The following is a 27565-nucleotide window of genomic DNA, read 5'->3' on the forward strand; positions in this document are numbered from 1 at the left end:
TTTGTAAACATGCAATTGGTTTCCCCGCTGGCACTGAGATGTGTACGGGTACTTAAGTGTTCCTGCCATGCTAGAAGAGCATATTTGCATAACCTACTCGTCTTACCGTAAGCAATAACCTTCTACATCCACATAAAGCAGAAGGGTCAAAATCAGAAATAGAACATAACCGAAATTTGGACCCATATAATTCACTACAACATTTCCCACATCGAAACTTCCGTATATAAACATAAATACACATCCATATATATATGTATGACATTGAGCAGGAACATGAACACATAGATATAACATTTTAGAAGATGACGAGTTGATGACTGATGGAGATATTATAGTAAAATGTCAATCAAAGCTTTAAATTTCTTCAAATATCTAAAATTTCTCTCTTAACTTCTTGTGCAGATCGATAACAGGGAGTGACATTTTTTATTCAAAGAATGGTCGGTAAGATTTGTCTTGACATCGACGGAGTTTTAGAAGAAAGTATTGTAGCCTAAAGATGCGGGCAAAACTAGACTTGTCATGGCTGCTGTGAGAGTAATCCAAGAAATTCAAATTTCTTCTTCTCCATCACTTCCAGCTCAACCTCCTCAACCTCTCTCCTTCCTTGATGCTATGTGGCTGCAAAGCTCAACGCCGGTAGAAAGGCTTTTCTTCTATGACTTTCCTCACCCCCTCTTCCACTTCATAGACCACAACCTCCCCATCCTCACCAATTCCCTCTCCCTCACCCTCCGCCACTTCTACCCATTAGCAGGATCCATTCGCCCCTCCCCTAATTACGACAACCAATTCGAGATCACCTGTGAGGAAGATGACTCTGTCACCATCACCATTGTCGAGTTCATTGGCGATGAATTCCGCAACATCTCCGGCCACCATTCCAAAAACTTCAAAAACCTTCGTCTTCTGGTCCCAAAACTTACAAAGACATCCTTAGGTGGTGGACAATTTCCCCTCATTTCGATTCAAATCACCATTTTCCCGAATCAAGGTCTCTGCATTGGCTTCGCAATACACCACGCTGCATGCGATGGATCTGGATTGATGCAATTCATCCGGTCGTGGGCCGCTGCCTGCCGCTGTACTGAACCTACCCTTGACGACATCTCCCCTCCATTCCTCGACAGATCTGTTATTATCAATACCCACGGAATATGCAGGAAAATATTTGAGATGATGCGCAAGTACAAAGGGGCAAGTGGAAAGTGTTTGGAGAAGCAGAGCAGTTTATCCATTTCCGATTCTAACTTGGTCTTTGCAACTTTTACTCTCAATAAAGATCAGATTGGGCTGTTGAAAGAGCGGGTGCAAGCGAAGAGAGTGGAAGAAGGGAAGCCATCATTACATATCTCAGCTTTTGCTGTAACTTGTGCTTATGCATGGAGATGCCTCGTGAAAGCTCAGGCTTCTGACGGAGATATCAAACAGTATTTTGTTTGCGCTGTGGATTGGAGAGCGAGGATGAGGCCGTCGATCCCAAGCAACTACTTTGGGAATTGCTTGGGGGTTTGTATGGCGGAGGTGAACTCAAGAGTGCTGGTGGAGAAGAATGGGAATGAGGTGGCGGCCATGGAGATAAGTAAGAGCATAGACGCGTTGCAAGGAAAGGATGTTTATGAGGCATTAATAGCGGTGATTGATAGGCATTGGGAACCAGCGCGGAGCAGGCGGTTGTCGGTTGCTGGATCGCCAAAGTTTAGGGTTTATGAGGTTGATTTTGGGTGGGGGAGGCCAGTGAAGGTGGATATTACTTCTATTGGTGGGACGAGAGCCATCTCTCTGGTTGAGAACAGAGAGGAGGCAGGAGGAATGGAGATTGGTTTGGTACTTCCTGAGGAGATGATGACTATGTTTGAAACAAACTTTGCAACGAGTTTGTTAGGATGAATTATTTTGTGCAGATGAAAATGCGTCACATCACCTCTTATTCGGTACTGTTCGGTATTGGATAACGTGGATGCACCTGATTCGCCTCTGAACGTTAAGATGTGTTTGGTGTCCGCGCAGAATAATCTCTCCTTCGTTAGACATCTTTTAAGTAAAATTTTGGTAATGAGATTTTACTTTTGCTCCATGTTTTTTAGTACATAGATAAAATCAAATTAAAGGTAAAAAGAACATAATGTTCATTTCCAAATTGGTCTTCTATATGCATGATAAGCAATATTAGTCGCATATATGAATAGTCTCTCATCCTCACTTTTGCAAGGCGAATCCCCAAGACGAGTCTTCGCAGGTGAGTTAGTATGGCACGAGTGTTTTGGGTGTGTTTGAAGTTTATGGGTGCAAAGACCTACGATCGTTTTAGGCTCAGCTCTTAGGTCGTTAAGTGCAAAGTGCAAATTCCTTCGGATCATGATAATCGCTAGTAGAGACTTCACCAAGTCCAAAGTATTGGTCTCTATCCTCTTGAGATGTTCAGTCCTTGAAAATTGTTGTTGTGTATCCGTGGCTTGCCAACTACAGTTAAGATCCAACTTGAGGAATCAATCCTTTGATGTAGTTTATGTTGTGATAATGATGATTTAATTTAATTTATACGATTTGGTTTGATTTTAAATATTGTCCTATTCTTCCATCATGCAGTTTTTAATTTTTTATGCATATATATAACTCCACTAATCTATATATATTAAACACATTTAGGCAGGATGCTCTTGGAAGCATATGAATCTAGGGCTGCAAACGAACCAAGCCGAGTATGTGAGTGTTCATGTTTGTGTTCATTTAATATCAGCTTGTTCAAGTTTGGTTCATGTTTGTTCGAGCTTTATTGTTTGTGTTCATGTTTGGTTTATTTAAATTAATGAGTGTTCATGTTCGGTTCATGTTCGTTTGTTTAAGCTTAATGTCGAGCTTGTTCACGAACTTCAAATGATGTTGTTCGCAAACATAAATGAGCCGAACGCATTAGTGTTCAAGTTTGTTTATTTAAGAATCAAATATTTAAAATATTTCAAGTTTGTTTGCTTAGTTATTAATCGATCACAAACGAGTTTTAATTGAATCGAACAACGAGTAGCTCGTCAAACATTTGGTTCACATGCACTGAAATATCTCCATTGTAAGAACCGTTGCAATTGACACCCCTACATGGACCCAATGTCAACTCAAGTGATATTTATCCTTATTATTATTATTTTTTAATTTATTATTTAAAATATTCTCAAATTATGATTACTTAGAAGCTATTTGATTAGCTGAAAAATTAATGAAAATGTTGCATGTTTGTAATAGCATAAAGATATATAGAGTTTAACATCATAATTTTACATTATTACTCAGCACAAATACAGATAAAATAGGAGTGCGGAGTTTTTATATGGAAAACTCAAGAAAGGAAAAATTATGGGATCTGACATAGCTAAAATGGTTCATCGAGTATTTTATATTTGATTACAAATGAGGCCTTTCCTTGAGGGAGGGCATGAATAAACTATAAATGATATATTACTTGGTTGAAGTAGGAATAGCCTTGTTGCAAAAATCCAACATAAATCCTACTGCGAAAGTTGAGATTTAAATTTAATGTTGAAAGCGTGCATCGATTTTGTAAGTGATGATATGCGTTGATATTATTAACGATTTTAGGTGATGAGGTTGCCGCTAGAGTAGCCAGGCGATAGTGGTCAAAATGACTGTGGTCGGGCAACGAAGGGCGGAAGGACTGTAATCCGACGAAGATGTCTGCATGACCATAATTAGGCGATGAAGGTCAGAAGATTATAGTCAGACGAGAGTAATCGAAAGAACCATATTTGGACAACAATGATAGGAGGATTGTAGTTGGAGGGTGACAAAGCTCTGAAAACTATTGTCGACGGGTAATGAAGGTTGGACTACTATTGTAGGAAGGCAACAAAGGTTGGAAGGACTTTATTTGACTAGTGACAATGGTCGGAAAGATTACAGTTATGCGATGATGATCCAAGGATAGTAGTGGTTGCTCGACGAAGGATCGACGACACTTAGAACAATGGCCTAGTAGTGTTGCTCAAGTGGTGGTTCGGGATTCTTAGAGCCTGAGTGCTATCTAGAATCTCAAGCTAAAATTCAAACTCAAACTTTAAGTTTTAGGCTCTCTCCTTCATGTAGATAGTGAGAGTCTATTTATATATTATATAGACAAACATGCCTAAAATCTAAAGCACTTCATTGATCTTTTTTTATCCTGGTGCATTCATTTAAAATTTGATTAATTTAACGATGTGAAAATTAAGTGATCTTGAGCTCTTTGGATTTGCCCTGTTAAGATACTCGATTCAACTTTAGCATATCAAATTTGGAGATTATTTAGTTCTCCAATCAATATTCCAATGTTTTTGACCATACTTCAAGTGGACGATTTCAGCTTATTTAGACTCCGATTGGATGATTTTTATTGTCGTTGGATTCATCTCATCAAGACATGCAGTTCAACTATAAGTTTGATGAAATCGGAGTTTGGATGGCCCTAAATTTTATTTTGGAAGTTATTAATTCAAATATCCATCAAGATTCATGTTCGATCAATGAGATTTTTGATGATATATGAGGAATATAATATAATAGAAATGTAATATATTTTAAATATTTTAGAGTTGTTTGTATGAGTATAAAATAATTGAAGGTCATTGTGTTTTTTTTTTCTTTGAATTAAAATAAATATAGCATAAAGAACTGGCGATCAATAATGATGGCGACGGCGAGCAGTGGAGGGTTCGATTGGAAAAAAACGTCAGTTAGGTCGGCAATCTCAAACATATTAAAGTAAATTTGGAACTCGATCATATTTAATGATTTTTAAATACATCAAAATTCAATTAGATCTCTAATTACAAATGCTTCAAAATTTTACTATCCATTTCTTTTATTTCAAATCAAACATCCATATTTTTAAAACTCTTGCATTTGATATATTTTACATCCATTTTTCTTGAAACAAAATAGCCCGTTAATAAAATTATTTTGCTCTGATGACATATATTTTGCCATTTTTACATATATATTTATTTCTAATTGTTTTTAATATACCTTCGGTCAATGAATAAGGTAGATTATAATATACATTTTTTTAATTCTAATAAAACAACAAGTAAGACAATTTTGCCGCCCCTTCTACATTTGACAATACTATTTATATCTTGACTTTTGAAATAATTTTTTATTAAAAAATAAAATTAAAAATGATCCCACTCAATTTAAAAATTTTTTATTTAAAAAATGTTTCAAATAACATTCAAAATTTTACTATCCATTTCTTTTATTTCAAATCAAACATCCATATTTTTAAAACTCTTGCATTTGATATATTTTACATCCATTTTTCTTGAAACAAAATAGCCCGTTAATAAAATTATTTTGCTCTGATGACATATATTTTGCCATTTTTACATATATATTTATTTCTAATTGTTTTTAATATACCTTCGGTCAATGAATAAGGTAGATTATAATATACATTTTTTTAATTCTAATAAAACAACAAGTAAAACAATTTTTGCCGCCCCTTCTACATTTGACAATACTATTTATATCTTGACTTTTGAAATAATTTTTTATTAAAAAATAAAATTAAAAATGATCCCACTCAATTTAAAAATTTTTTATTTAAAAAATGTTTAAAAAAATAACAAGAAAGTCAACCCAAATAAAGCTTTAGACCATCTCGAACCGAAAAATCTCATTTTTCACTTCAAAATGGTGTGAAACTAAAAAAATGCCGTGATTCATCCAATCGAACTCCAAATTTGAGAAGGTAACCTTCTTTCTTCTTTTCGCGCGTTTCTTCGGCAAGTTAGGTAGAGAGAGAAAATTAGTGGGGATGACCAGTGCAACGCCAATATTGACGTCCCACTGTTCACCCTCAAGCAAATAGCGGAATTTTTACAGTTCTGGTGGAGCTCTGCGGAATTTTTACAGTTCTGGTGGAGCTCTGCAGCAATGCCATTCAAACATTTGGAGTTTAGTTGGAGATGCCCTTAGTAGGTTGGTTTAGAGTTTTAGGCTTTATTTGGATCCTTTTTTTTTTTGCTTTTTAAAATAATTTTTTAGTTAAAAAATTAAAAAATTTTACACTAAAAAGGTGCTTTAAGAAGCAATCAAAAAATTGTCTCGAATAAAATCTTAGTTACTAATTAAGAGGTCTTTACATAATATCTTGCATATTTGATGTGAGCATGAATTTGTCTTAAATTAATCTAAATCTTATTAAAAAAAAAAAGGTATTTGTTAGAGCAAGTTGCCTGTATGAGTGGAACTTTTATTACGTCCAGTGTAAGGACGTAGAGGAACGTCCGGTTGGAGGTAAAATCCCGCCAAAAAACCCGGTATTTGCTTGGTACAACTAGGTATTATTTGATATTAACGAGAAATACCGTTCTTTGAAGACCAATACCGAGTTATACCGAGCTGTACCGAGAAAGAGAAAAACTCGGTACAACTTTTGTATAACTCGGTATTTCTCGATTTAGCTCGGTATAACTCGGAATTGGGTCTTCAAATGATGGTATTCCTCGTTATTGTTTGGTATTGCTCGGTATTTACTCGGTATAATTCGTTTTTTGGCGGGATTTAGGCTCCCTGCGTCCCGTCAGAGGACGTAATAATTGTTCGTCAGAGTGTCTGCTCTTTTTCCCCAAAAAAAAGTGTCTGCTCTTTCGGAAAGCAATTATTTATGTATAAGATAGTTAGCTCCGTCCTTCAGCCATGGCAGCTGTGAGAGTTCTTCACCAAAGCCAAATTTCTCCTTCTCCACGGCTTCCATCTCAACCTCCTCAACGTCTCTCCTTCATCGACGCAATATGGCTACGAGGTTCAGCAATGTCAGAGAGGCTTTTCTTCTACGACTTTCCTCACCCCACCTCCCACTTCATACACCAAAACCTCCCCATCCTCACCAAATCCCTCTCCCTCACCCTCCACCACTTTTATCCCTTAGCAGGATCCATCCGTCCCTCCCCTGATTCCGATGACCAGTTCGAGATTGCCTACGAGGAAGGCGACTCCGTCACCGTCACTGTTGCTGAGTTTATCGGCGATGAATTCCACAACATGTCCGGCCACCACCCCCGAAGCATAGAAAACCTTCGACTTCTGGTCCCAAAACCAGCAAAGTCGTCATCGAGCGGCCAATTTCCGCCCATCTTGATTCAAATCACCCTTTTTCCGAACCAAGGCGTCTGCTTGGGCTTCGCAATAAATCACGCCATCTGCGATGGATCTGGATCGATTCTATTCTTCAGGTCGTGGGCCGCTGCCTGCCGCTCTACTGAATCCGTTCTCAATGAGATATCCCCTCCATTCCTTGACCGATCCTCCATTATCGATACCCGCGGAATACGAAGGAGAATACTCGAAACGATGCATCAGTACAGAGGGGTATTTAAAAAATCCTCGGAGAAGCAGGACAGCTTACTAGTTTCTGATCCTAACTTGGTCTCTGCAACTTTTACTCTCAGTAAAGATCAAATTGCGAGACTGAAAGAGTGTGTGCAAGCAAAGGGAGTGGAGGAAGGGAAGCCATTGTTTCATATCTCGGCTTTCGTTGTAACCTGCGCTTATGTATGGAGATGCTTTGTGAAAGCACAGGCTTACGATGGAGATATCAAGCAATATTTAATCTTTCCGGTGGATTGGAGATCGAGGATGAAGCCGTCGATCCCAAGCAACTACTTTGGGAACTGCTTGGGATCTTGTGTGGTTGAGTTGAATGCAAGAGAGCTGGTGCAGAAGAACGGGAATGAGTTGGCGGCCATGGAGATAACCAAGAGCATAGATGGGTTGCAAGGGAGGGATGTTGGTGAGGCATTAATGGCGACGTTCGATAGACATTGGGAACCAGCGAGGAGCAAGCGATTAACGGTCGCTGGATCACCGAAGCTGAGGGTTTACGATGTTGATTTTGGGTGGGGGAGGCCGGTGAAGGCGGATATCACTTCGATTATTGAGACGGGGGCTATGTCTCTTGCTGAGAGCAGAAAGGAGGAGGGAGGAATAGAGATTGGATTGGTACTTTCTGAGAAGGAGATGAATAAGTTTGGAACGAACTTTGCTACAGATTTGCTAGAGATCTTTAAGTGAAGTTTGGTTATCAGTTTCTTCTTTCTGACTTTCTCTCCATTTTCAAATTGGTCTCTTGCTGAATAAGGAGCAATATAGATTAGTAGACCTACATGAGATCTATGTATAAGATATTTTCATTTAAGGAATGATTGATATTTTTTTTTGTTTTTTCTATAAAATGAGAAAAATAATTTAGAATGCCAAAAGAATTTTTTTTTTTTTTTTGGTAGGGCATGAATCTCAATGCATATATGAATCGTGATTGGTATTGTATTTAAGGTATGATGAAGGTGAAGGCAGCCAATTAGAAGTTCAATTAAATACGGGATACAACAATAAGAAGATCTTTCCTAAATAAATAAAATCGAAAGTGATAGTAAAATTATTGGAAAATAAGGTCACCTACTTGAGTAAGGCTGCATTTGGGACGGTTTTCTTTATGCTTCTTAAATCAACTTTTTAGTACATTTTTTTTTTTTGATTTTGTACTAGAAAACTGTTTAAGAAGCAGAAAGAAAACCATCCCAAACAAAGCCTAAGTTTTTGCGAGAAGAGAGAATAAGGATATATAGCAGTAGCTGAGTCGTTGGAAAAGAACATGAAGGATGAGATATACTAGAAAGAGACAACTCTTGCTATTGTGACTTCCATGTTTGAGAAGAAAATATAAGATTTAGGCTTCATTTGGGACGGCCTTCTTACGACTTCTTAAAGTAGCTTTCTAATTTAAAAATAGAAACAATAAGAAAGTCGCTCCAAATGAAGCCTTAAAAGTTGCTCATCAACTCATTATAAAGCTTGAAGAACAAGTCAGCTAATGCAAGAAAAAACAGAAAATTAAATTTTCTTGGTGTAATGATATGTCTAAAATTCTAAGGAGAATGTTGAGGCCATATAGATCCACTAATTTTATATGGGATTATGAATGTTGAGGCCATATAGATCCATTAAAATATTAGCCATGGTATGTTTAATGTTGTAATTAGATGGCACATGTTGAATTTTATGTAAATGACATTTTAAATCCTTTTAATTCTCATTCTTTCATCTTTGAGATGTTTATGCAACACCATCTTCAAAATTCTTCCATTTTTCAAAATATTTATTTGAACTATTTTTTTATGTGCACTAATAAATTCATTACCTATTTTATGCTTATACTTGAGTGGATTTTCTCTTGATCCAACAAGGAGTTAAAAAATCCAAGTCGAAGTCGTGAAAAAATTCCTTATAATAATTCAAAATCTACTCGAGGGATTTGACGAGCCTCTAATTCCTTTTTTCAATAATGTCATTCCCTTATTTTTGCAAATCCTAAAAAGTTGGGACTCTTGATGATCTCTCAATTAATATACATTATTTGCCAAAAGGTCTGACAAGATAGATAAAAGTATAAATGGTGTGACAAGAGAGAGTATGTATTAATTTCGTCAAATTTTTTTTTTTAAGAGTCGTTATAAATCTAAATCATAATTTTTAGATATTGGGGTAAATCCTTAAGAAATTAACATCGATCAGTACAAGTGAAGGTTTGGAATCGTCAGATGTTCGTTTTGCAAATCGATTTTATTAAAATTTTATAAATAAAATGGATTGTTTTTAGGATATTTTTTAAATTTTGGTAGCCCTAAAAAAATTATATAAATTTTTTTATTGAAAACTGATTAAATTATATAACTATATTAATATTCACTTCACTCAAATTAGTTTTAACAGAAACTTATCACTAGGTGTTAGACAGACAGAGAGAGAGAGAGAGAGAGAGATTAAATTAGGTATACTAGGCATAGTCCTAGTATGAGAAAATACATGGTTGTTGGTATTTTTCTTATTAGTCCTAGAACTAATATTACTAGGATATTGGGGTGTCATTTTTCACATATGACGTCAAATTATTACGTGCTATAATAGAGATTATGGAAAAAAAAAAAACTATTGTAGGGATGTTGAAGATTGTCCAATGATTTAGTTGCTTAATGGTAGTATCTCTGCCAACAATGGTCACATAATGAAATTGGGCGTTGTTGTCAGGTGATAACAACCATATAATAATCATCAAATGATGGGGAGTGCACTATAGTAGTCCATCATTGGTAGTCAAATTAAGATGCTCGAGTTATGGTTCTTACACGATGGAAGTAGGACATTAGCAATTAGATGATGGCGTCAGATAGCAATGATCCTCAGTATCAAACATACGGTAGAGCTCTAATGCTCTTCATATCTCGAAGCTCTCTCAAATCTAAAGTCTTGGTCCCCTTCATATAAAGGATGGGGGCCTGTTTTTAATTTTTTAGATTAATATTTTGATAATTTTGAACAAAATTTAATAACATTATGCCAAACTTCCCAAATTGAATTCTTTGATTATTGACAATTTATTCAAAATTTAATTGTCTTAATTACTTCAAAAATAAGTGATTTTAAGTTCTTTGGATTTCGCTCGTTTAGACGCTCAATTTATCGACTATAATCATGCATGATACCAAATGCATTTACCCCATCAATTAATGTCCCAAAGCTCTCAAATTTATTCAAAATATTTGAATTTGGTTCATTTAGATTCTAATCAAATCACTTTTGTTGTCATTGAATTTATCTTATTGAGACCTATCAGTCTGGACATAACTTTGTTGAAATTTAAGGATGAAAAGTGTTAATTTTTTTTTCTAATTAAATTCAAATATTATCTCCAAACACATACTTGATCTAATAGATTATTTGTAACAAATCAATTCTAAAGTTTTAAAATATATTTTTAATTTTTCCTCATATATTTTAGAATTTTAAATATTTATTATGGCCTATCATTCAACCACCTAACTCGGATAAAATTTTTAAGGCATGAACCTTTTATTCTTCCAATTTAAAATTCGGTTCTTTTAAAAAAAAATACTATTACAATTTAGTCAAGTAAACCATTAACCAATAATTTTTTTTAACTTTAAATTTTTAAAATTTTGTCCTTTGAAAATATTAGTTTATATTTTCACATAAAACGGTGGCCTTGCGATGACCCGATTAGGAGAGTAGAGGTATTAGATTTGACTTATGTTAAGAAAGGTAGGGGTAGACCTAAAAAGACTTGGTTAGAAAATATTAGGAATGACCTTTCTTTATTAGATTTAAACGAGAATTTGACTTTTAATAGAACACAATGGAGAAAAAGGATTCATGTAGCCGACCCCACGTAGTGGGATAAAGGCTTGATGTTGTTGTTGTTGAAAATATTAGTTTATATTCCGTGATTTAATTAAAAAATAATAATAATAACAAAATAATCTTTCTAAATAATAGGAAAAATAGAAGACTGGCTAAAGCAAATTGCGTACTTCTTCATGATTGCATATTACTGAAAGCAAAGACTCCATTGTAGAAGAACTACGACGTTTCTCCTTCCTCAGCCAACTACTAGATACTTATCTCCTTTCTCAGCCAAACCCAGCTTTGCCATGGCTGCCGTAAAAGTTCTCCACGAAATCCAGATATCTCCCTCTCCCTCACTTCCTTCTCAGCCCCCGCAACCTCTCTCCTTCCTTGACGCTATGTGGCTGCAAAGCTCAGGTCCGGTTGAGAGGCTTTTCTTCTACGAATGTCTTCATCCCATCTCCCATTTCATAGACCACGAGCTCCCCATCTTCACCAAATCCCTTTCCGTCACCCTTTACCACTTCTACCCTTTAGCAGGATCCATCCGCCCCTCCCCTGACTCCCTATACCAATTCGAGATTGCCTACGAGGAAGGCGATTCCGTCACTATCACCGTCGCCGAGTTCATCGGCGACAACTTCCGCAACATCTCCGGGCTCCGGCCACCACCCACGAAGCTTCAAAAACCTGCATCTTCTGGTCCCGAAAAAACCAGCAAATTTCTCTAATATAGGCCAACTTCCGCCCATCTCAATTCAAATCACGCTCTTCTCGAACCAAGGCTTTTGCGTCGGATTCGCAATAAATCACGCTGCTTGTGACGGATTCGGATCGATGCAATTCATTCGATCGTGGGCCGCTGTGATGTAGTGGATCGACGGAAGACGATACCTGCAAGAAGGATTTCTCGATGCAATTCATTCGATCGTGGGCCGCTGCTTGCCGCTCGATGAAACCCATCTCCTCTCCTTTCCTCGACCGATCCATTATTGTGGATACCTACGGAATACGTCGGAAAATATTCAGGAGAATGTGTCAACACAAAGAGCAACTCGAAGAATATTTCATGAAACAGGGCAGCTTGCCAGATTCCGATCCTAGCTTGGTTTCTGCTACTTTTACTCTTGGTAAAGATAAAATTGACCGATTGAAAGAGCTTGTGAAAGCGAAAGGAGAGGAAGAAGAGAAGCCATCGTTTCACATATCAACATTTGTTGTAACTTGTGCTTACGTATGGAGATGTCTTGTGAAAGCTCGGGGATATGGCGGAGATGTCAAGCAGTACTTCGGGTGCGCTGTGGATTGGAGAAGGAGGATGAAGTCGCCGTTCCCGAGCAATTACTTTGGGAATTGCTTAGGGGCTTGTGTGGGGGAGGTAAAGGCCGGGGATTTGGTAGGGAAGGAGGGGATTCAGGTGGCGACAATGGTGATAGGTAAGAGCATAGATGGGTTGCAGGGGACGGACGTTGGTAAGGGATTGGAAGAGACGATAGATAGATACGCGGAGTTAGCGATTAGCGGACCTTTGTCGGTTGCTGGATCTCCGAAGCTGAGGGTTTACGAGGTTGATTTTGGGTGGGGGAGGCCATTGAAGGTGGAGATTACTTCTATTGTGGAGACAGGAGCCATGTCTCTGGCTGAGAGCAAAGAAGAGGGAGGAATGGAGATTGGTTTGGTACTCGCAGAGGAGCTAATGACTAAGTTTGGAACAAACTTTGCGAATGATTTGCTAGACATCTTTAAGTGAAGTTTTGATAATCAGCTTCTTCATTCTCTATGTTCTACCAGAAATTATTCTAGGCAGAGGCCGGATGCAGATCGTTGTTGAGAGATCAATCAGAATGCGTCATATCAACGATATCGAGCGAAGGGGCGATGCGGAGCATTCTGATTGGTCTCAAAACGACGTTCAACGTCCGCATAAAATAATTAATCCTATTGATATCTACCTAAGGGCATCTCCAATCGAACTCCAAACGCTTGAATGGCACTCCTGGCTTGCTCTAGCCGAACTGCAAAATTTCCGCTATTTGGCTGCGGGTGAACAGTGGGACGCCAATATTGGCGTTGCACTGTTCATCTCTGTCATTTTTACCTTTCTACCGAACTTGCCGCGGGAAAGAAGAGGCGATCGTTAACTACAAAAGGTTGAAAAATGGCGTTCGATTGGAGATGAATCACGACATTTTGGAGTGAAAAATGAGATTTTCGGTTGGAGATGCTCTAAGAATGCTCCAGTTACCTCATTTCTAAATTTTCTAAGTTTTTTCTATGCCCTTAGAATTTACCTGAACCTCTTTGAGTAGTTAGTGTGGATGAAAAAGTAAGAAATATATGAATACGTACATGGTAGTAAAAATGGAATGGAGGCAGCCATCCATACATTTAATTTAAGCCAACTTTAAATATAAAAAAAAAGTATATGTAAATTTTGATAAATTTTATATTGAAATAAGATTATTAATTGAAACCAACAAAAAAAATTTAAATAATTAGTGTATGATCCAAATTTATCTAAGTTTTGGGTGAGTAGGAAAAAAAAAAAAAAAGAAGATCTCAAAACAAAAGAATGAGAAAATTAAAATCTCAAGCTTTAGTAAATCAATAATGCTATATGTATATAAATCAATTAATCAATGTAATTTATGTTGTGATAATGATGATTTAATTTTAATTATTTTAATTCAGCATATATTTAAATCCTATGCCGATGAGAGTAATCAATATCAAACACAATTAGGCATCGGATGCTCATCGAAGGACATGAACACTAACATGACCCCATTATAAGATTCATTGCACATGGATCCAATGTTAACACATGTGATCTTTATGTTTTTTTTTTTAGTCTTTTAAAAAATTCTCCATTATGATTATTCATTTAGGAGCTATTTGATTTGCTGAACAAGTAAGGCGGTTGTTGCAAGACAAAAAGTTTACGGGGGTAGAGAGATAAAAATTTTAACGTCTTAGTTTTGCACGAAGCACCAACACATACAGATAAATAAGAAGTACATGAATTGTAAGGATAACAGAGTTTTTACATGAAAAATAATGTATACTTATGTGGGGGAGGTGAAGGTTGGAGATTTGGTATGGTAAGGTGATTATATGCGGAGTTAGCGACTTGTGGGCCTTTAACGGTTGTTGGATCACTGTATAATAATTATTAAAAATAGTTATAATTATTGAAAATAAAGATTTTTTTTTTAAAATAGCGAAAATAGTACAATTTTCTTTTTTTGTTTTAATACTTTAAATGATATAAGTTATTAAAAATAATAATATGTTGTTTAAAAATGATAGTCATTGTTAATATTTATTTTGATAATCTTTAATTTTTTTAAAAATGATAGTCATTAGTAGTGGGAATATGCAGCAAACGGATGGGAAATCAAATTTTTATTAAAGAATAATATAAAGTTGTAAAATTATAATTATAGGATATACTTATCAAAAAGTTGTCAGGATGGGTCTCAAAATTTTAAATTTATTTTTAGATTTGTGTAATATTATTTATCTATCTATTACACTCATTATTTTAAAGTATATCAAAGAGTTTTGAAGTCTATCAAGATCAAAATATTGATAATAATTCTCAGATGAAATTTTATTTTACATAGCTGAAATTGTTCTTTTAACAAAATAATGATAAATATTCTAATTAAAAAAATTATCAATTTTCTAATTAAATTGTTTATTTATATTAATAATAGTTATTATTATCATTATTATTATAAATAAAAAAACCAAAACAAATATCTTTTATCAATACCTATCTTAATTTACCCTAGATCTAACTGCCTCCCTCATTTCATTTCTCTCTCTCTCTCCCATTTGGAAAAATTGGGACTTGAGTACTATAGAAGTTTATAATCAATTTTAAATAAAATAATGATAAAGATACTGTTGTAAAAAAAACAGAGGGATTATTACATGCAGAGTCTGGACCGGAGAACCATCCAATTTTTGTGAGTCTGTGCAGTAAAAGCACAATTAAGATTCACTATACATTTTTAGCTGGCTTGCAACATAATGTCGACTAATGCCATTCTCATTTGTCTTAATTGTCTATATTGCAAATGCTATAGTTGTGGATCATTTTCTTAGAACAAATTCTACATATAATATCGATCATTTTGATCATTTTCTTAAAGAATTAGAATTATGTGGTTGGCGATCTGTATCTTCAAGTTATTTATTTATTTATTTATAGCTTTTATACATATATATTTTTTTAAATCAATCAAATATATTAGTAAAACATTCATATCATTTTTTAGATATTTTGAATTATTTTTTTGTAAATATTATTTATATGAAATTATAACACTGTGGCCACCATTATCATTATTGTCTCATCGACCGTTGCAGCTGCCCCAACAATGATCGTCGCTGCTACATATATAAACAAAAATAATGCTTTTCTAAGCTAAAAAAATAAAAATGATCCCAAAAGTCCCTTAGTTTTTTTAATTTTAGCATGTTCATTGAAATTTAGGCTTTATTTGAGACAATTTTTTTTTCACAGTTTTTTTATTGAATTAGAAAAAAAAATACTAAAAAATCATTTAAGAAAAATAATAACAAAATTGTCCCAATGGAAACAATAATCTTCTCAGCAATGAACCTATGATGGGTAAATTGGTTTGAATGACTCTATGCGAGGATTGACTTCCTCTCTATTTATGGCTTAGGTGTTCGAGTTATGATTTAGGCTTTGTTTTAGACGGTTTTCTTACTGTTTCTTAAAGCATATTTTTAATAAAAAAAATTTAATTATTGTACTAAAAAGCTGTTTTAATAAGCACTAAGAATGCATATATATAGCAAATGAAGCCTTAGATGCTGAGGGCATGACAATTATCATAAAGCTAAAGAGTTTAGGTTTCTTAGCTAAGTCTAGTTAGAAAGAATATGTGCATGCATCAACACAAATGTCATAACATGCATTGTTGGTAGGGTATTAGGGGTGGGCATTCAATTGACTCGAATGAATTGAGTTGACGATTTTGTTGAACCAATTATATTGAACTGAATTATGGGCGGAACCAAACGGACCATATAATACGTGAAGAATCAAATCGAACGACAGTATAGATTAATTTTGATTTAATTGAAACTCAAAATCTTAATAAATGGGCGTTCGTTCAATCTATCAAGATGAATTGGTTGATAGTTTTATCAAATGAATTAAATCAAACTAAATTGTAGATATAATCAAAATTCAGAGATAATAATATTTTTCATTATTCGTTTATTTATTCATCACATTAAAAATTTAAAACTACAACGAATCAAACTTTTTTATTATTGATTCAAATAAAACAACAAATAAAACATTTTTTGCCGCATCTTTGTCGTTTGGCTCTTTGTTTTTTATTTTGACTTTCGAAATAAAAAAAAATATTATTAATTAAATTAATAAAATGATTGGTTAGGGCAAGTTGCCACTGCCCTTTAACAAAGCAAGTCAGCAGCAACTATTTAGATATCAGCTGGTTTATCTCCGTCCTCTGGTAATTATTATAAGTCTGAAGCCACGCGCAAACCAAGCCTTGCCATGGCAGCTGCTGTGAGAGTGCTCCACGAAAGCCAAATTTCTCCTTCTCCATGGCTTCCATCTCAACCTCCTCAACCTCTCTCCTTCCTCGACGCAATCTGGCTCCCAAATTCAGTACTAGTAGAGAGGCTTTTCTTCTACGACTTCCCTCACCCCGTCTCCCACTTCATAGACCACAAGCTCCCAATCCTCATAAAAACCCTCTCCCTCACCCTCCATCACTTCTACCCTTTAGCAGGATCCATCCGTCCCTCCGCTGATTTTGACGACGGTCAGTTTGAGATTGCATATGAGGAAGGTGACTCTGTTACCCTCACTATCGCCGAGTTCACCGGCGAGGACTTCCACAACATCTCCGGCTACCATCCGAGAAACTTCGAAAACCTTCGTCTTTTGGTCCCGAAACCGAAAAAGTCATCATCTTGCGGCCAATTTCCACCCATATCGATTCAAATCACCCTTTTCCAGAACCAAGGCCTCTGCATCTGCTTCGCAATAAACCACGTTGCGTGCGATGGTTCAGGAACGATGGGATTCATCCGATCATGGGCCACTGCCTGCCGCTCAACTGAGCCCACTCTCCATGAAATCTCCCGTCCTTTCCTCGACCGATCCATTATTATTGACACCCACGGGATTCAACGGAAGATGTTCCAACACAAAAGGGTATTTGAAGAGTATTTGAAGAAGCAGGATACCTTGCCAGTTTCTGATCCCAGCTTGGTCTCTGCAACTTTTACTCTCTGTAAAGATCATATTACACAGCTAAAAGAGCGAGTCCAAGCAAAGGGAGAAGAGGAAGGGAAGCCATTGTTTCATATCTCAACTTTTGTTGTAACCTGCGCTTATGTATGGAGATGCCTCGTGAAAGCTCGCGCTTACGATGGAGATAGCCAGCAGTATTTCGTTTGTGTGGTGGATTGGAGATCGAGGATGAGGCCGCCGCTCCCAAGAAACTATTTTGGGAACTGCTTGGGCGGTTTAATGGTAGAGTTGAGCACGAAAGAGTTGGTGGGGAAGAACGGGAATGAGCTAGCGGCCATGGAAATAGGTAAGAGCATAGATGGATTGCGAGGGAGGGATGTTGGTGAGGTATTAACGACGGCGTTTGGTAGGCTTTTGGAGAATGAGAGGAGGAAGTCATTATCAGTTGCGGGATCGCCGAAACTGATGGTCTATGAGGTTGATTTTGGATGGGGACGGCCGGCGAAGGTTGAGATTAGTTCTATTAATGAGACGAGAGCCATATCTCTGGCTGAGAGCAGAGAGGAGGAGGGAGGAGTAGAGATTGGTTTGGTACTCCCTGAGGAAGAGATGAATAGGTTTGGGAAGAACTTCACTTGTGGATTGGTTGATATTTGACTTAGATTTAGGTGGTCAACTTCTCATTGGTTGACTTTGTTTGAGCTCGCAAAATAATCATTCTGGTATTAACTAAAGGAATTAACTTCTCAACATAAAACTAACAATATTTAATTTTATGTAGTTATTTTTTCTTCAATTGAGTTTAAAGGTATATATATATATATATATATATATATATATATATAGAAGAATGTGATCAAATCGGGTGATGTAATAACTAATTTTTACATTGAATTATAGTTATAATAAATGAGATTTAAAGAAATAAAACAGTTGTTTCATTATATTTAAAAGAAATAAAACTGCTTTCTAGACCATTGAGGCATTATGACAGACAACTTGAGTGCACTTAGCTTCATCCTTTTGCTCATAACAATTTGTACAGAAATTTCCACACCTGTTTCTAATTTTCTCTTTTAATCTAGAATTCTTATTCAAACCTTTACATTTCAACATTGACAAATCAAAGTCCACAGTCCACACTCAAGACAATCGAATTTTGAATAGAATCGTTAACTTGTAGGTTGCTGATCGGTTCCCACTCGTGGTTTGACATGCCTGACCGGTCCTGCTCGCGAAATCCGTCCAACTCGGGATGAGCAACATTCGAACCTTGGTCGACCTCTGCATTGCATTCAGTGATTCAGACATGGCTTCGCTAGGAGCATCTCGACGACAAACCATCCCATTCCGTGAAGAAGATGAAAATGTACAGAGAGAAATAGAAAGAAAACAAATTGTATTATCTTGTTGTTGCCGAATACAGGGATGAGAATATATATAGCTAATACATTGGAGTTATTACCGGTAAACCCGTAAATAAACTAATACAGAATTAAGTAATTATTTATTATAAGTATACTATGCTAACATTCCCCCTCAAACTGACAAGTGAGAACAATTGTAAGTTTCGATCGTAGTAGTTTGAATCTGGGAGTGGTTAGCGGTTTGGTAAGAATGTCGGCAATTTGGTCGATCGTACTGATAGGTAGCAATCGAATGTCATTTTTCTGAATATGATCTCGAACGAAACGTTCATCTATTTCAATGTGCTTAGTGCGAGCATGAAAGACCGGGTTGTTTGCTAAGGCAATCGTAGACATGTTGTCACAAAAAATGTCCACCGGTGAGTCATGCTTGATGCCAAAATCTGCTAGGAGACGCCGAATCCAAATGGTGTCTGCCGTTGCCGATGCTAGTGCCCGGTATTCGGATTCGGTAGAAGATCTTGAGACTGTAGTTTGCTTTTTCACGGTCCAGGATACAATAGTGTCACCGAGAAATGTACATAATCCAGAAGTAGATTTCCGGGAGATAGGATCGGATGCCCAGTCCGCGTCTGAAAATGTGCGAAGCCGAAGGTCCGAGCGAACAATAGGTAGGCCAAATTCTAACGTCCCTTTGATGTACCGTAGCAGTTTCTTGAGTTGAGAAGAATGAGAGGCGGAGGGATTGTGCATGTGTTGAGAGAGCGAGTTGACAGCATACGCTATGTCAGGTCTAGTTAAGGTCAGATATTGCAAGGACCCGATGAGCTTGCGGTACAGAGTTGCATCGAAGCAGGCAGCGGCTTCTGAGTCTGCAATGGGAATTTTTGTAAAAGACGGGTTAGATACCGAGTTACAGCTTTGCAACCCGGCCATTTGGACTATAGAATTTGCGTAAACGAATTGCGATAGAATATACTTATCTGGAAAAGTGTCTATCTTGATGCCGAGAAACTGATGAGCGATGCCCAGGTTTTTCATAGTGAATCGAGAGTTAAGCTGATTCATTAGCTTCGTCAAGGCTTGAGAATTGTTGCCAGTAAGTAAGATATCGTCGACGTACACTAGAAGGTACATCTCGATATTGTTTTGATGAAACACGAGCAGAGAAGGATCTGCCTGGCTGTGTGTGAAGCCAAGTTGAGTAAGAAATGTTGTGAATGTAGTGTACCACTGACGGGGAGCTTGACGAAGGCCGTAAATTGCCTTGTTCAGGCGACAAACATAGTTGGGATGAACCGAATCTTCGAATCCCTTAGGCTGCCGCATAAAGACGGTTTCGGTGATATCTCCGTGAAGGAATGCGTTTGCAACATCTAACTGATGAACTGACCACTTGTGAGAAAGAGCAATGGTAAAAAGGATCCTGATCGTCGGTAGCTTGGCGACTGGACTAAAAGTGTTGAAATAGTCTACACCGTGTTCTTGCTGATTTCCAAGAGCCACTAGTCTGGCTTTGAATCTGGGAATTGATCCATCTGATGTATGCTTAGTTCGATAAGTCCATTTGGAGCCAAGAATGGGTTTGTTGAAGGGAAGAGGAACCAACGTCCACGTTCCTTGACGTTGAAGCGCGAAGAATTCTACAGCCATTGCCTTTCTCCATTCGAAGTTTTTGCTCGATTCGGTGTATGAAGTAGGGTCAGTTTGTGGTTGTTCATGATGAATTAGATTAAGCCTATTGACAGGTTTTAGGGATCCCATTTTGGCCCGTGTGGTCATGGGATGAATTTGATGAAGTCTGGTGGGTGACTGAGTGACAGCATCCTGGTGTGAGATGACCGGTTCGGTGATAATGGACGGCTTGATGGGTGAGGAAGCAGGCTCAGGTAAAATTTGTGTTGGCTGAGAAGATGTTCGTTGCATATTAACCGTGGAGCATGGAACAAGAAGCGAGGGTGGTAAGGCCTGAGGTGTGATTTGCTGATCCAACGTTGCCCTGTTTTGAAAAGGAAAAGAAAATTCATTAAATTTAACGTGTCTAGATACGACTATTTGATTTGTTACCTGATTGAGTCATTTATAGCCTTTCATCGTATCTGAATACCCAAGAAAAATGCTCGGTGAAGATGTAGGCGTTAATTTGTTACGTTGAGTAGGCGGGTTGAGCGGATAGAATTCACATCCAAACGTTCGAAGGTGATTGTATGAGGGAGTGATGCCGAACATGCGTTGAAGAGGTGATATATTGTTTGTGGTAGTAGATGGCATCCTATTTATAAGATAGACAGCCGTATTAGCGGCGTCCACCCAAAAAGACAAAGGTAAGCCAGCGGTATGAAGAAGAGTTCGGGTGGTGGTAATAATGTGACGATGTTTACGCTCCGCAACACCGTTCTGCTTGGGAGTATATGGGCACGACGACTGATGAATTATGCCTGTTTGAGACGTGAATTGTTTAAAAGAATGATTGATGAATTCACCGCCGCCATCCGTGCGTAATATCTTGATTTTACGGTTTGTTTGTCGCTCAATTTGCTTAGTAAAATTAATGAAGATACTAGTTACATCAGATTTATATGTAAGCGGAAAAAGCCAAATAAAACGAGAAAAATCATCTACGAATATTACATAATATCGAAACCCTTGGTGAGATAGGACCGGAGAGGGTCCCCAAATGTCTGAATGCACCAGTTCGAGCGGTGCTTGGGTTCGACTAGTAGAGCGATCAAACATAAGCTTTTGTCCTTTACAAGAAAGACATGAGTTACAAACTAAAGGTAAAGAAGTAATGTTTAACAGGGGATTAGTATGAGAAATTTTTTGTAATATGCGATGGTGAGGATGGCCAAGCCGACGGTGCCACAGGTCTTTTGATGCCGAGGTAGCAGAGAGAGCAGTGGATTGATCTGACGGTTGCCATGCTGCAAGCTTGTATAGGCCGTCTTTACAGGGTCCTCAGAGGAGGATTTGCTTGGTCACACGACCCTTAAATACAAAACCATTATTGTCAAATGTTATGGTGATTGGGTTATCTTTAACCAATTTAGAAATAGATAACAAATTATATGATAATGAGGGAACATGAAGTAAACGAGAGAGAAAGAACTTACTGTTGGGGGTAGGAAGGATTCCCGAACCCGTGTGGGCGATTGGGATGGACCTTCCGTCCCCAATGGTTACCGAGTTATTGCCGGAATATTCGCTGTAATCGTCCAATATGGATACTTTATTGGTCATATGATAGGAAGCTCCAGAGTCGATATACCAGTCGTCCGACGAGTTGCTTGTGTTATTAACAAGAAGAGCATTGGTATTCTTGAGTGGTGCCGAGGTCGGAGTGTAGTTGATGTTTAACCGGTGCCAGCAAGAATCTGCCGTGTGCCCTTTCTTTTTGCAAATTTGGCAGATGGCAATCGTGCTTGTTGGCTGTTTACTCGTCTGAGCAGGGTCTGAAGGTGGACGAGTTCTACTGCGTCTGCCTCGTCCGTGACCCGCATAGAGCGCGATAGTTGAGTCCGGGACGGTGGGAAATTTTAATGCCGCAGCTTTGAGGTGGATCTCTTCACTAATAAGAAGAGCATAGAGGTTATCTAAAGATAGAGAATTTTGCATAGTACGTATGGTGGTGGTGAAGGATTGATATGCCGGCAGAAGCCCGTTCAAGATGTAAATCATAACATCCTCGGGATCAACTGATGAACCAGCGGATGAAATGTAATCCACGATCTTCTTGATCTCGGTGAGATATTGAGACATGGACAGATTTTGCATGGATACATTGTGTAGTTCATGCTTGAGCTGGATGACCTTCGATCGATTCGAGGACTGAAATCTTGTATGAAGAGTAGAACATATTTCGTAAGTGGATTCGAGTTGAATCACGTAGGGGAGAACCGGAGGTGAGATCGTAGAGCACATCGCTGTGGCGAGATTTTGATCCGTAATCGACCAAGAAATAGGATCTTGATTCAGATCAGTGTTTTCGGCGGAGGATTTGGGTTCAAGAAACCGAGAAAAACCATTTGCTTTGAATAGTTTTGCGATTTGGGTACTCCAAATCGGAAAATTATCCGGTGTGAGCGAATGTGGAACGAGAAGTTTGAGATTGGATATTACAAATTTGAGAGACGGGGAGATGCCGGGCGTGGAGACCACTTGACGCAGGAGCATCCTTTTAAATAAATTGTATTTTCTTGTTAGTGATTGATGTAGCTCTATTTCTTGTGTAGCCTATTATGTGACTACCTGAAGTCTATAAATATAAGCCAATGTCTTGTAATAAGGATAGATTTTGAGATATGAATATGATGTGAGTTTAGTCTCATGTGTTTCCTGTATTCTAAGAGGGATTCTTAGGTGGTGGATCTTTCCTCCAAGAAGTTCTTGGAGCGGTGTCCGGCGACCGTCACCGGATTGTCGACGTGGATTCGTCGAGCCCCCTACCTGGCCGGTGTCACCACTGCTCCGGTGTTGTCGCCGACCGCCGAGGTGGAGATAGAAGCGGAATGTATCCATCAAGACAAATGGAGAAGTTAACCTCAGAGATACAAAAAAGGAGAGGTGATAGAGGGCACCCCTGCCTCAGACCAGAAGTGGAGCTAAAAAAACCTTCCAACGAACCATCAAGACAAATGGAGAAGTTAACCTCAGAGATACAACCTTTGATCCAATTGATAAACAAGTCAGGAAAACCTTTTTGTCTAAGCCTGTTAAGCAAAAAGGTACGAGAAACCGAGTCAAATGCCTTTTTAATGTCAAGCTTGGCACAAAAATAATTGTGAGACCCCTTAAATTCTTTAAAAAATTCTGAAGCCAGGATAATGTTGTCAGTCGAAACTCTATTAGAAATGAAACCAGACTGACTATCATGGATGATGTGGGGAAGAATGATCTTCAAACGGTTAGCAATGATCTTAGCCACGATTTTATAAAAAACATTGCATAAAGAGATAGGTCTAAAATCAGCCACAGTATTGGAATGAGATCCTTTGGGGATGAGGGTAATCGCAGTGGCTTTAGCTCCTTTTGTCATATTCCCAGAGATGAAAATTTTTTTTACAGCTTTGCAAAGAAGAAAGCCCGTGATGTGCCAAGTTTTTTGATAGAAGCCAAAAGAATAACCATCGGGACCCGGAGAGGACGAAGCAACACCCTCAAACACCACCTTCTTAATTTCCTCATTTGTAACATTTAACACTAAACCATCTAGCAAATCAGTGGGCACTTTTTTACCAACAGGAAAAATAAGGTCATTTTCTTTAGGAGGAGTGGGAGCATTGAAAAGACCCTTAAAATGCTCAATCAGAGTATGAGCAATGGCATTGTGGGAAGTAATATGTCCAGCAGAAGTTGTAAGCACTTTAATGGTATTTCTATTCTTCCTCGATCTAATCTTGGCATACAGGAAACCGAGATCATCCTCCCCCTGAGATAACCAATAAGCTTTGGCCCGTTGAGAAACCCAGGAATGCCAAGCGGCTTATAATGTGACCAATTTTTCATTAGCTAACTTAAGAGAAGAATTAAGTGAAGGGTTCGAAGGATCGTGCTGGATATCCATCATACATTGTGCTTGGAAATTCTTCACCTCAAGGATAGCATTAGAAATAAAATTAGAGGAGCTCCAATTTTTCCCACGAATCTTCTGTTTAAGCATTCTTAAACAATTATACAGAGCTGGAATAGGACTGGCAGTAGAGGGCCTTTCAAATGCTAAAAGAGTAGCCTCCCAAAAACTATCAAAATGAGTCCAATAATCCTTGAACATAAACCTAGAGAAAGGTTTATTGGGTTGAGTGTCAAAGAGAATCAACGGAGAGTGATCCGACCCAGAAGGAGGATCGACTCTGTAGTAAGCCGCCGGGAAGACATCCAGAAAAGACAAATTCACCAAGATCCTGTCGAGTTTGATGTGAATGGGGGAATCGGACCTTTGATTAAACCAAGTGTAAAACAATCCCACATAAGCTAGATCTTGTAAACCAGACTCAAAAATAAAATTATTGAATTCCACCAATCTAGCGGAAGACGATGAAATTCTGCCAGCTTTTTCATTATCAAACCTATAACAGTTGAAGTCACCGAGGACAATCCATGGATTATCCACCCCCACAGATAAATCGAGCAACTCTTTCCATAAAATTTTCCTGTCCTCAGGCTGGTTTGCAGCATATACAACCGAAAAATGACAAGGCGGCAAAGAACCCGCATTCAAAATACCATGAATCAATTGCTGCGAGAAGAAGGTAGGAGTAAAAGTAAATTGCGAAGAGTCCCATTTCACCCAGATACGGCCCGGGGAAGCACAATGGAAATTATCACAACTCATTTCATTCTCAAACAGGACATGGGTTTGAGAAAACCAAGGGTCATCAGAATTCTGTTGGTGTACTTTAGCTTCCAGGATGCAGAGAAGCTTAAGGTTATAAGAAGAAATGAGGTCTTTGCACATTTTGGTCTTGGTGGGATTGTTAAACCCCCTAACATTCCAAGCAGCAAGAGGAGGCAGGGACATGGCTACTTGGGAGGTTTTGCCTTTTTGGCAGTTTTTGGCTTTGGTTTTTTTGGCAGGGGACTTGTTTTTACCGGGAGGATTTTTTGATGTAGGAGTTTGGATTTTAGGAGGCGGATCATCAGGTTTAGAGGTGAAAGAGTTACTTTCCCCCTCAAGAGAGTCTCCCTCGGAAGTTAAATGATTTTCAGTCTGCAGGGAAGCAAAACTGTTTGCTAGAGTAACTTGAGAAGGAAGTAAGAGAGTAGGAAGAACCTTTTTGGGAGGGGAAATAGCACCGATAAAATGCTCTGAAGAAGCTGACTCCTCATTAGGAAGATTAAGATTAGGAAGCGTCGAATTCTTTTCTGAATTTAATTCGGCTTGTGGAGTAACAGTTGATTCGGAAGGAATCAAAACAGGCTGAATCACTTCCAATTCTGGTTGTGGTAGTTGCTTGATAGGTGATGGAGGAGTTGGAATGGGTTTGTCCGTAGCGTTGCCTTGTTTTCCAGAGTCAGAAGAGCGCTCCCTTTCAGACGGTTTTTTGCTTTTGCTTCACCCACGAGGAGGTGGACGAGGAGGAAGAGCTGGTTTTGGTGTCGGATTAGAGGGACAGAGGTCAAAGGGATGAATAAAGGAGCCACAGCCTTCACACCTGGTAGGTTTCCAATCATAGACTACTTTGAGAGACATGTCTTCCCCATCAATTTCCAGCGGGATTTCCTCCGGCATCTTCGAATTTTTATCAATTTTAACACATATTGTAGCAAACGTAAGCCTAGTACGCTTAGCAGTAAGAGAATCAACATATAATGGAACTCCAATGTAACTAGCAATTTTTGATATACCTGCCGGAGTCCAGAGGGCGAGAGGAAGGTCAAGGATCTTAATCCAAAGGGGAATAGAGCCAGTTTCATCCCGCTTTGGCTTAAATTTCGGCGACCATTCCTGGAGAATGAACGGCTTACCAAGTAAGAACCAGGGGCCACCGGTGCGGACCATGTCGAAGTCTTCCGCGGACGTGAACTTTAACAGGAAAAAATCATCAGCGAGGGAGAGAAGAGAAAAAGAGCCCTTGAGCTTCCAAGCTTTGTTCATAGCAGCAAGTAGACGCTCGTAATACGGTCGTTGCCCGATGGAGTAACCCACAAGCGAAAGATGCCAGAAGTTCTTGCCTTCCGTGAGGTCGTCAGTTTTGAAAGAGAGTTTCTTCGTCGGGGAGACAAAGGACATAGGGAACTCATCGGAAGAAGAAGGAGACGAAGAGAGGTTGCTAGCATAGGTGGCAGGAGGAAGGGGTTGAGGCGGAACTCCCAGAACTGAGGAGCCCAACATGGGAGGGAAATCCAAGGGATTTAAGGCCATCCCGGCCAAATGGCCGGAGAACAGGAAGAAAGAAGAAGCAAAGCCGCCAGGGGAAAGCAAACCCTAACAGAGTCGTCTTGCCAGCCTTCTAAAAATCTATCCCTAAATGGCAGCTCTTTTTTTTTGTCTCGGAAAAAAAAAAAAAAAAACAAATCCGATCAAATCTTCTTCACGTGAGGGAGAGAGTTGTGACTTGGGTTTTGAACCATTTCGTCTCATGTGAGGGAATTTTTATTGCCTCGGGTTACCTGACGTAGAGATATATCAGGTAGCATATAATATATCGCCACGTGCTCTTACTCTTTACCGCGCGGCCCGACGACCCAACCCGAAACGAATATGTGCGGTAATTACTCGGTATTGCTAGGTACTACTCGGTATTTGCTCGGGATCGGAAGTTACAACATTTTAATCGAAAGCAAAAACGGGATCCCGCTCGCTGTGGAGATAACCTTCTCCATTTTGCGTGCTTCTTCGGCTCCACTCGTGACCGTTCGACTTTTCTCCATCGACGACTTTCCCTTTCCACCGGATCGGAAGCTACGAAGTTTGATCGGAGGCAACAAACAGAGTTTGCTCGCTATAAAGGTAGTTTCCTCTCTTTCGCGTGCTTCTTCGACCCTCTACAGTTGGTCGACTTCGTTCATCCGGCATTCCCTGCTGCCGGATCGAAAGTTACAGCATTTCAACGACATTTCGCTTGCGAGAAATGTCGAGCAATACCGAACAATACCGAGCAAAATACCGAGCAAATACCGAGTAGTACCCAGCAATACCGAGCAAATACCGCGCATATTCGTTTCGGGTTGGGTCGTCGGGCCGAGCGGTAAAGAGTAAGAGCACGTGGCGATATATTATAGGCTACCTGAT

At 38.5% G+C, this 27565-nt stretch overlaps 4 protein-coding genes across 4 annotated transcripts; 3 read left to right on the top strand and 1 right to left on the bottom strand.

Moving 5' to 3' along the window:
• Positions 1 to 449: 449 nt before the first annotated feature.
• Positions 450 to 1893, top strand: LOC110111378 (phenolic glucoside malonyltransferase 1-like). Its single transcript, XM_020843220.2, has one exon. It carries the CDS (start codon positions 526 to 528, stop codon positions 1891 to 1893), a length of 1368 nt encoding a protein of 455 aa, XP_020698879.1. The 5' UTR covers positions 450 to 525.
• Positions 1894 to 6693: 4800 nt separating this feature from the next.
• LOC110111377 lies at positions 6694 to 12969 on the top strand. The gene is given in 5 exon segments (XM_028696749.1): positions 6694 to 8063; positions 8329 to 8359; positions 11409 to 11849; positions 11851 to 12061; positions 12138 to 12969. Coding segments are annotated over 5 exon segments (2862 nt in total). The 3' UTR covers positions 12947 to 12969.
• A 3793-nt stretch (positions 12970 to 16762) lies between these two features.
• Positions 16763 to 18127, top strand: LOC110111368 (phenolic glucoside malonyltransferase 1). Its single transcript, XM_020843210.2, has one exon. The coding sequence runs from the start codon at positions 16763 to 16765 to the stop codon at positions 18122 to 18124; it is 1362 nt and encodes a 453-aa protein (XP_020698869.1). The 3' UTR covers positions 18125 to 18127.
• A 5163-nt stretch (positions 18128 to 23290) lies between these two features.
• Positions 23291 to 26695, bottom strand: LOC110111371 (LINE-1 retrotransposable element ORF2 protein). Its single transcript, XM_028696750.1, has 3 exons — positions 25986 to 26695; positions 24329 to 25883; positions 23291 to 24262 (listed from the first exon to the last, which is right to left on the bottom strand). Exons 1-3 carry the CDS (start codon positions 26693 to 26695, stop codon positions 23291 to 23293), a joined length of 3237 nt encoding a protein of 1078 aa, XP_028552583.1.
• Between the last annotated feature and the right edge of the window lie 870 nt (positions 26696 to 27565).

This window comes from Dendrobium catenatum, unplaced genomic scaffold (assembly GCF_001605985.2).
Source record: "Dendrobium catenatum unplaced genomic scaffold, ASM160598v2 fragScaff_scaffold_841, whole genome shotgun sequence".
Lineage (NCBI taxonomy): Eukaryota > Viridiplantae > Streptophyta > Magnoliopsida > Asparagales > Orchidaceae > Dendrobium > Dendrobium catenatum.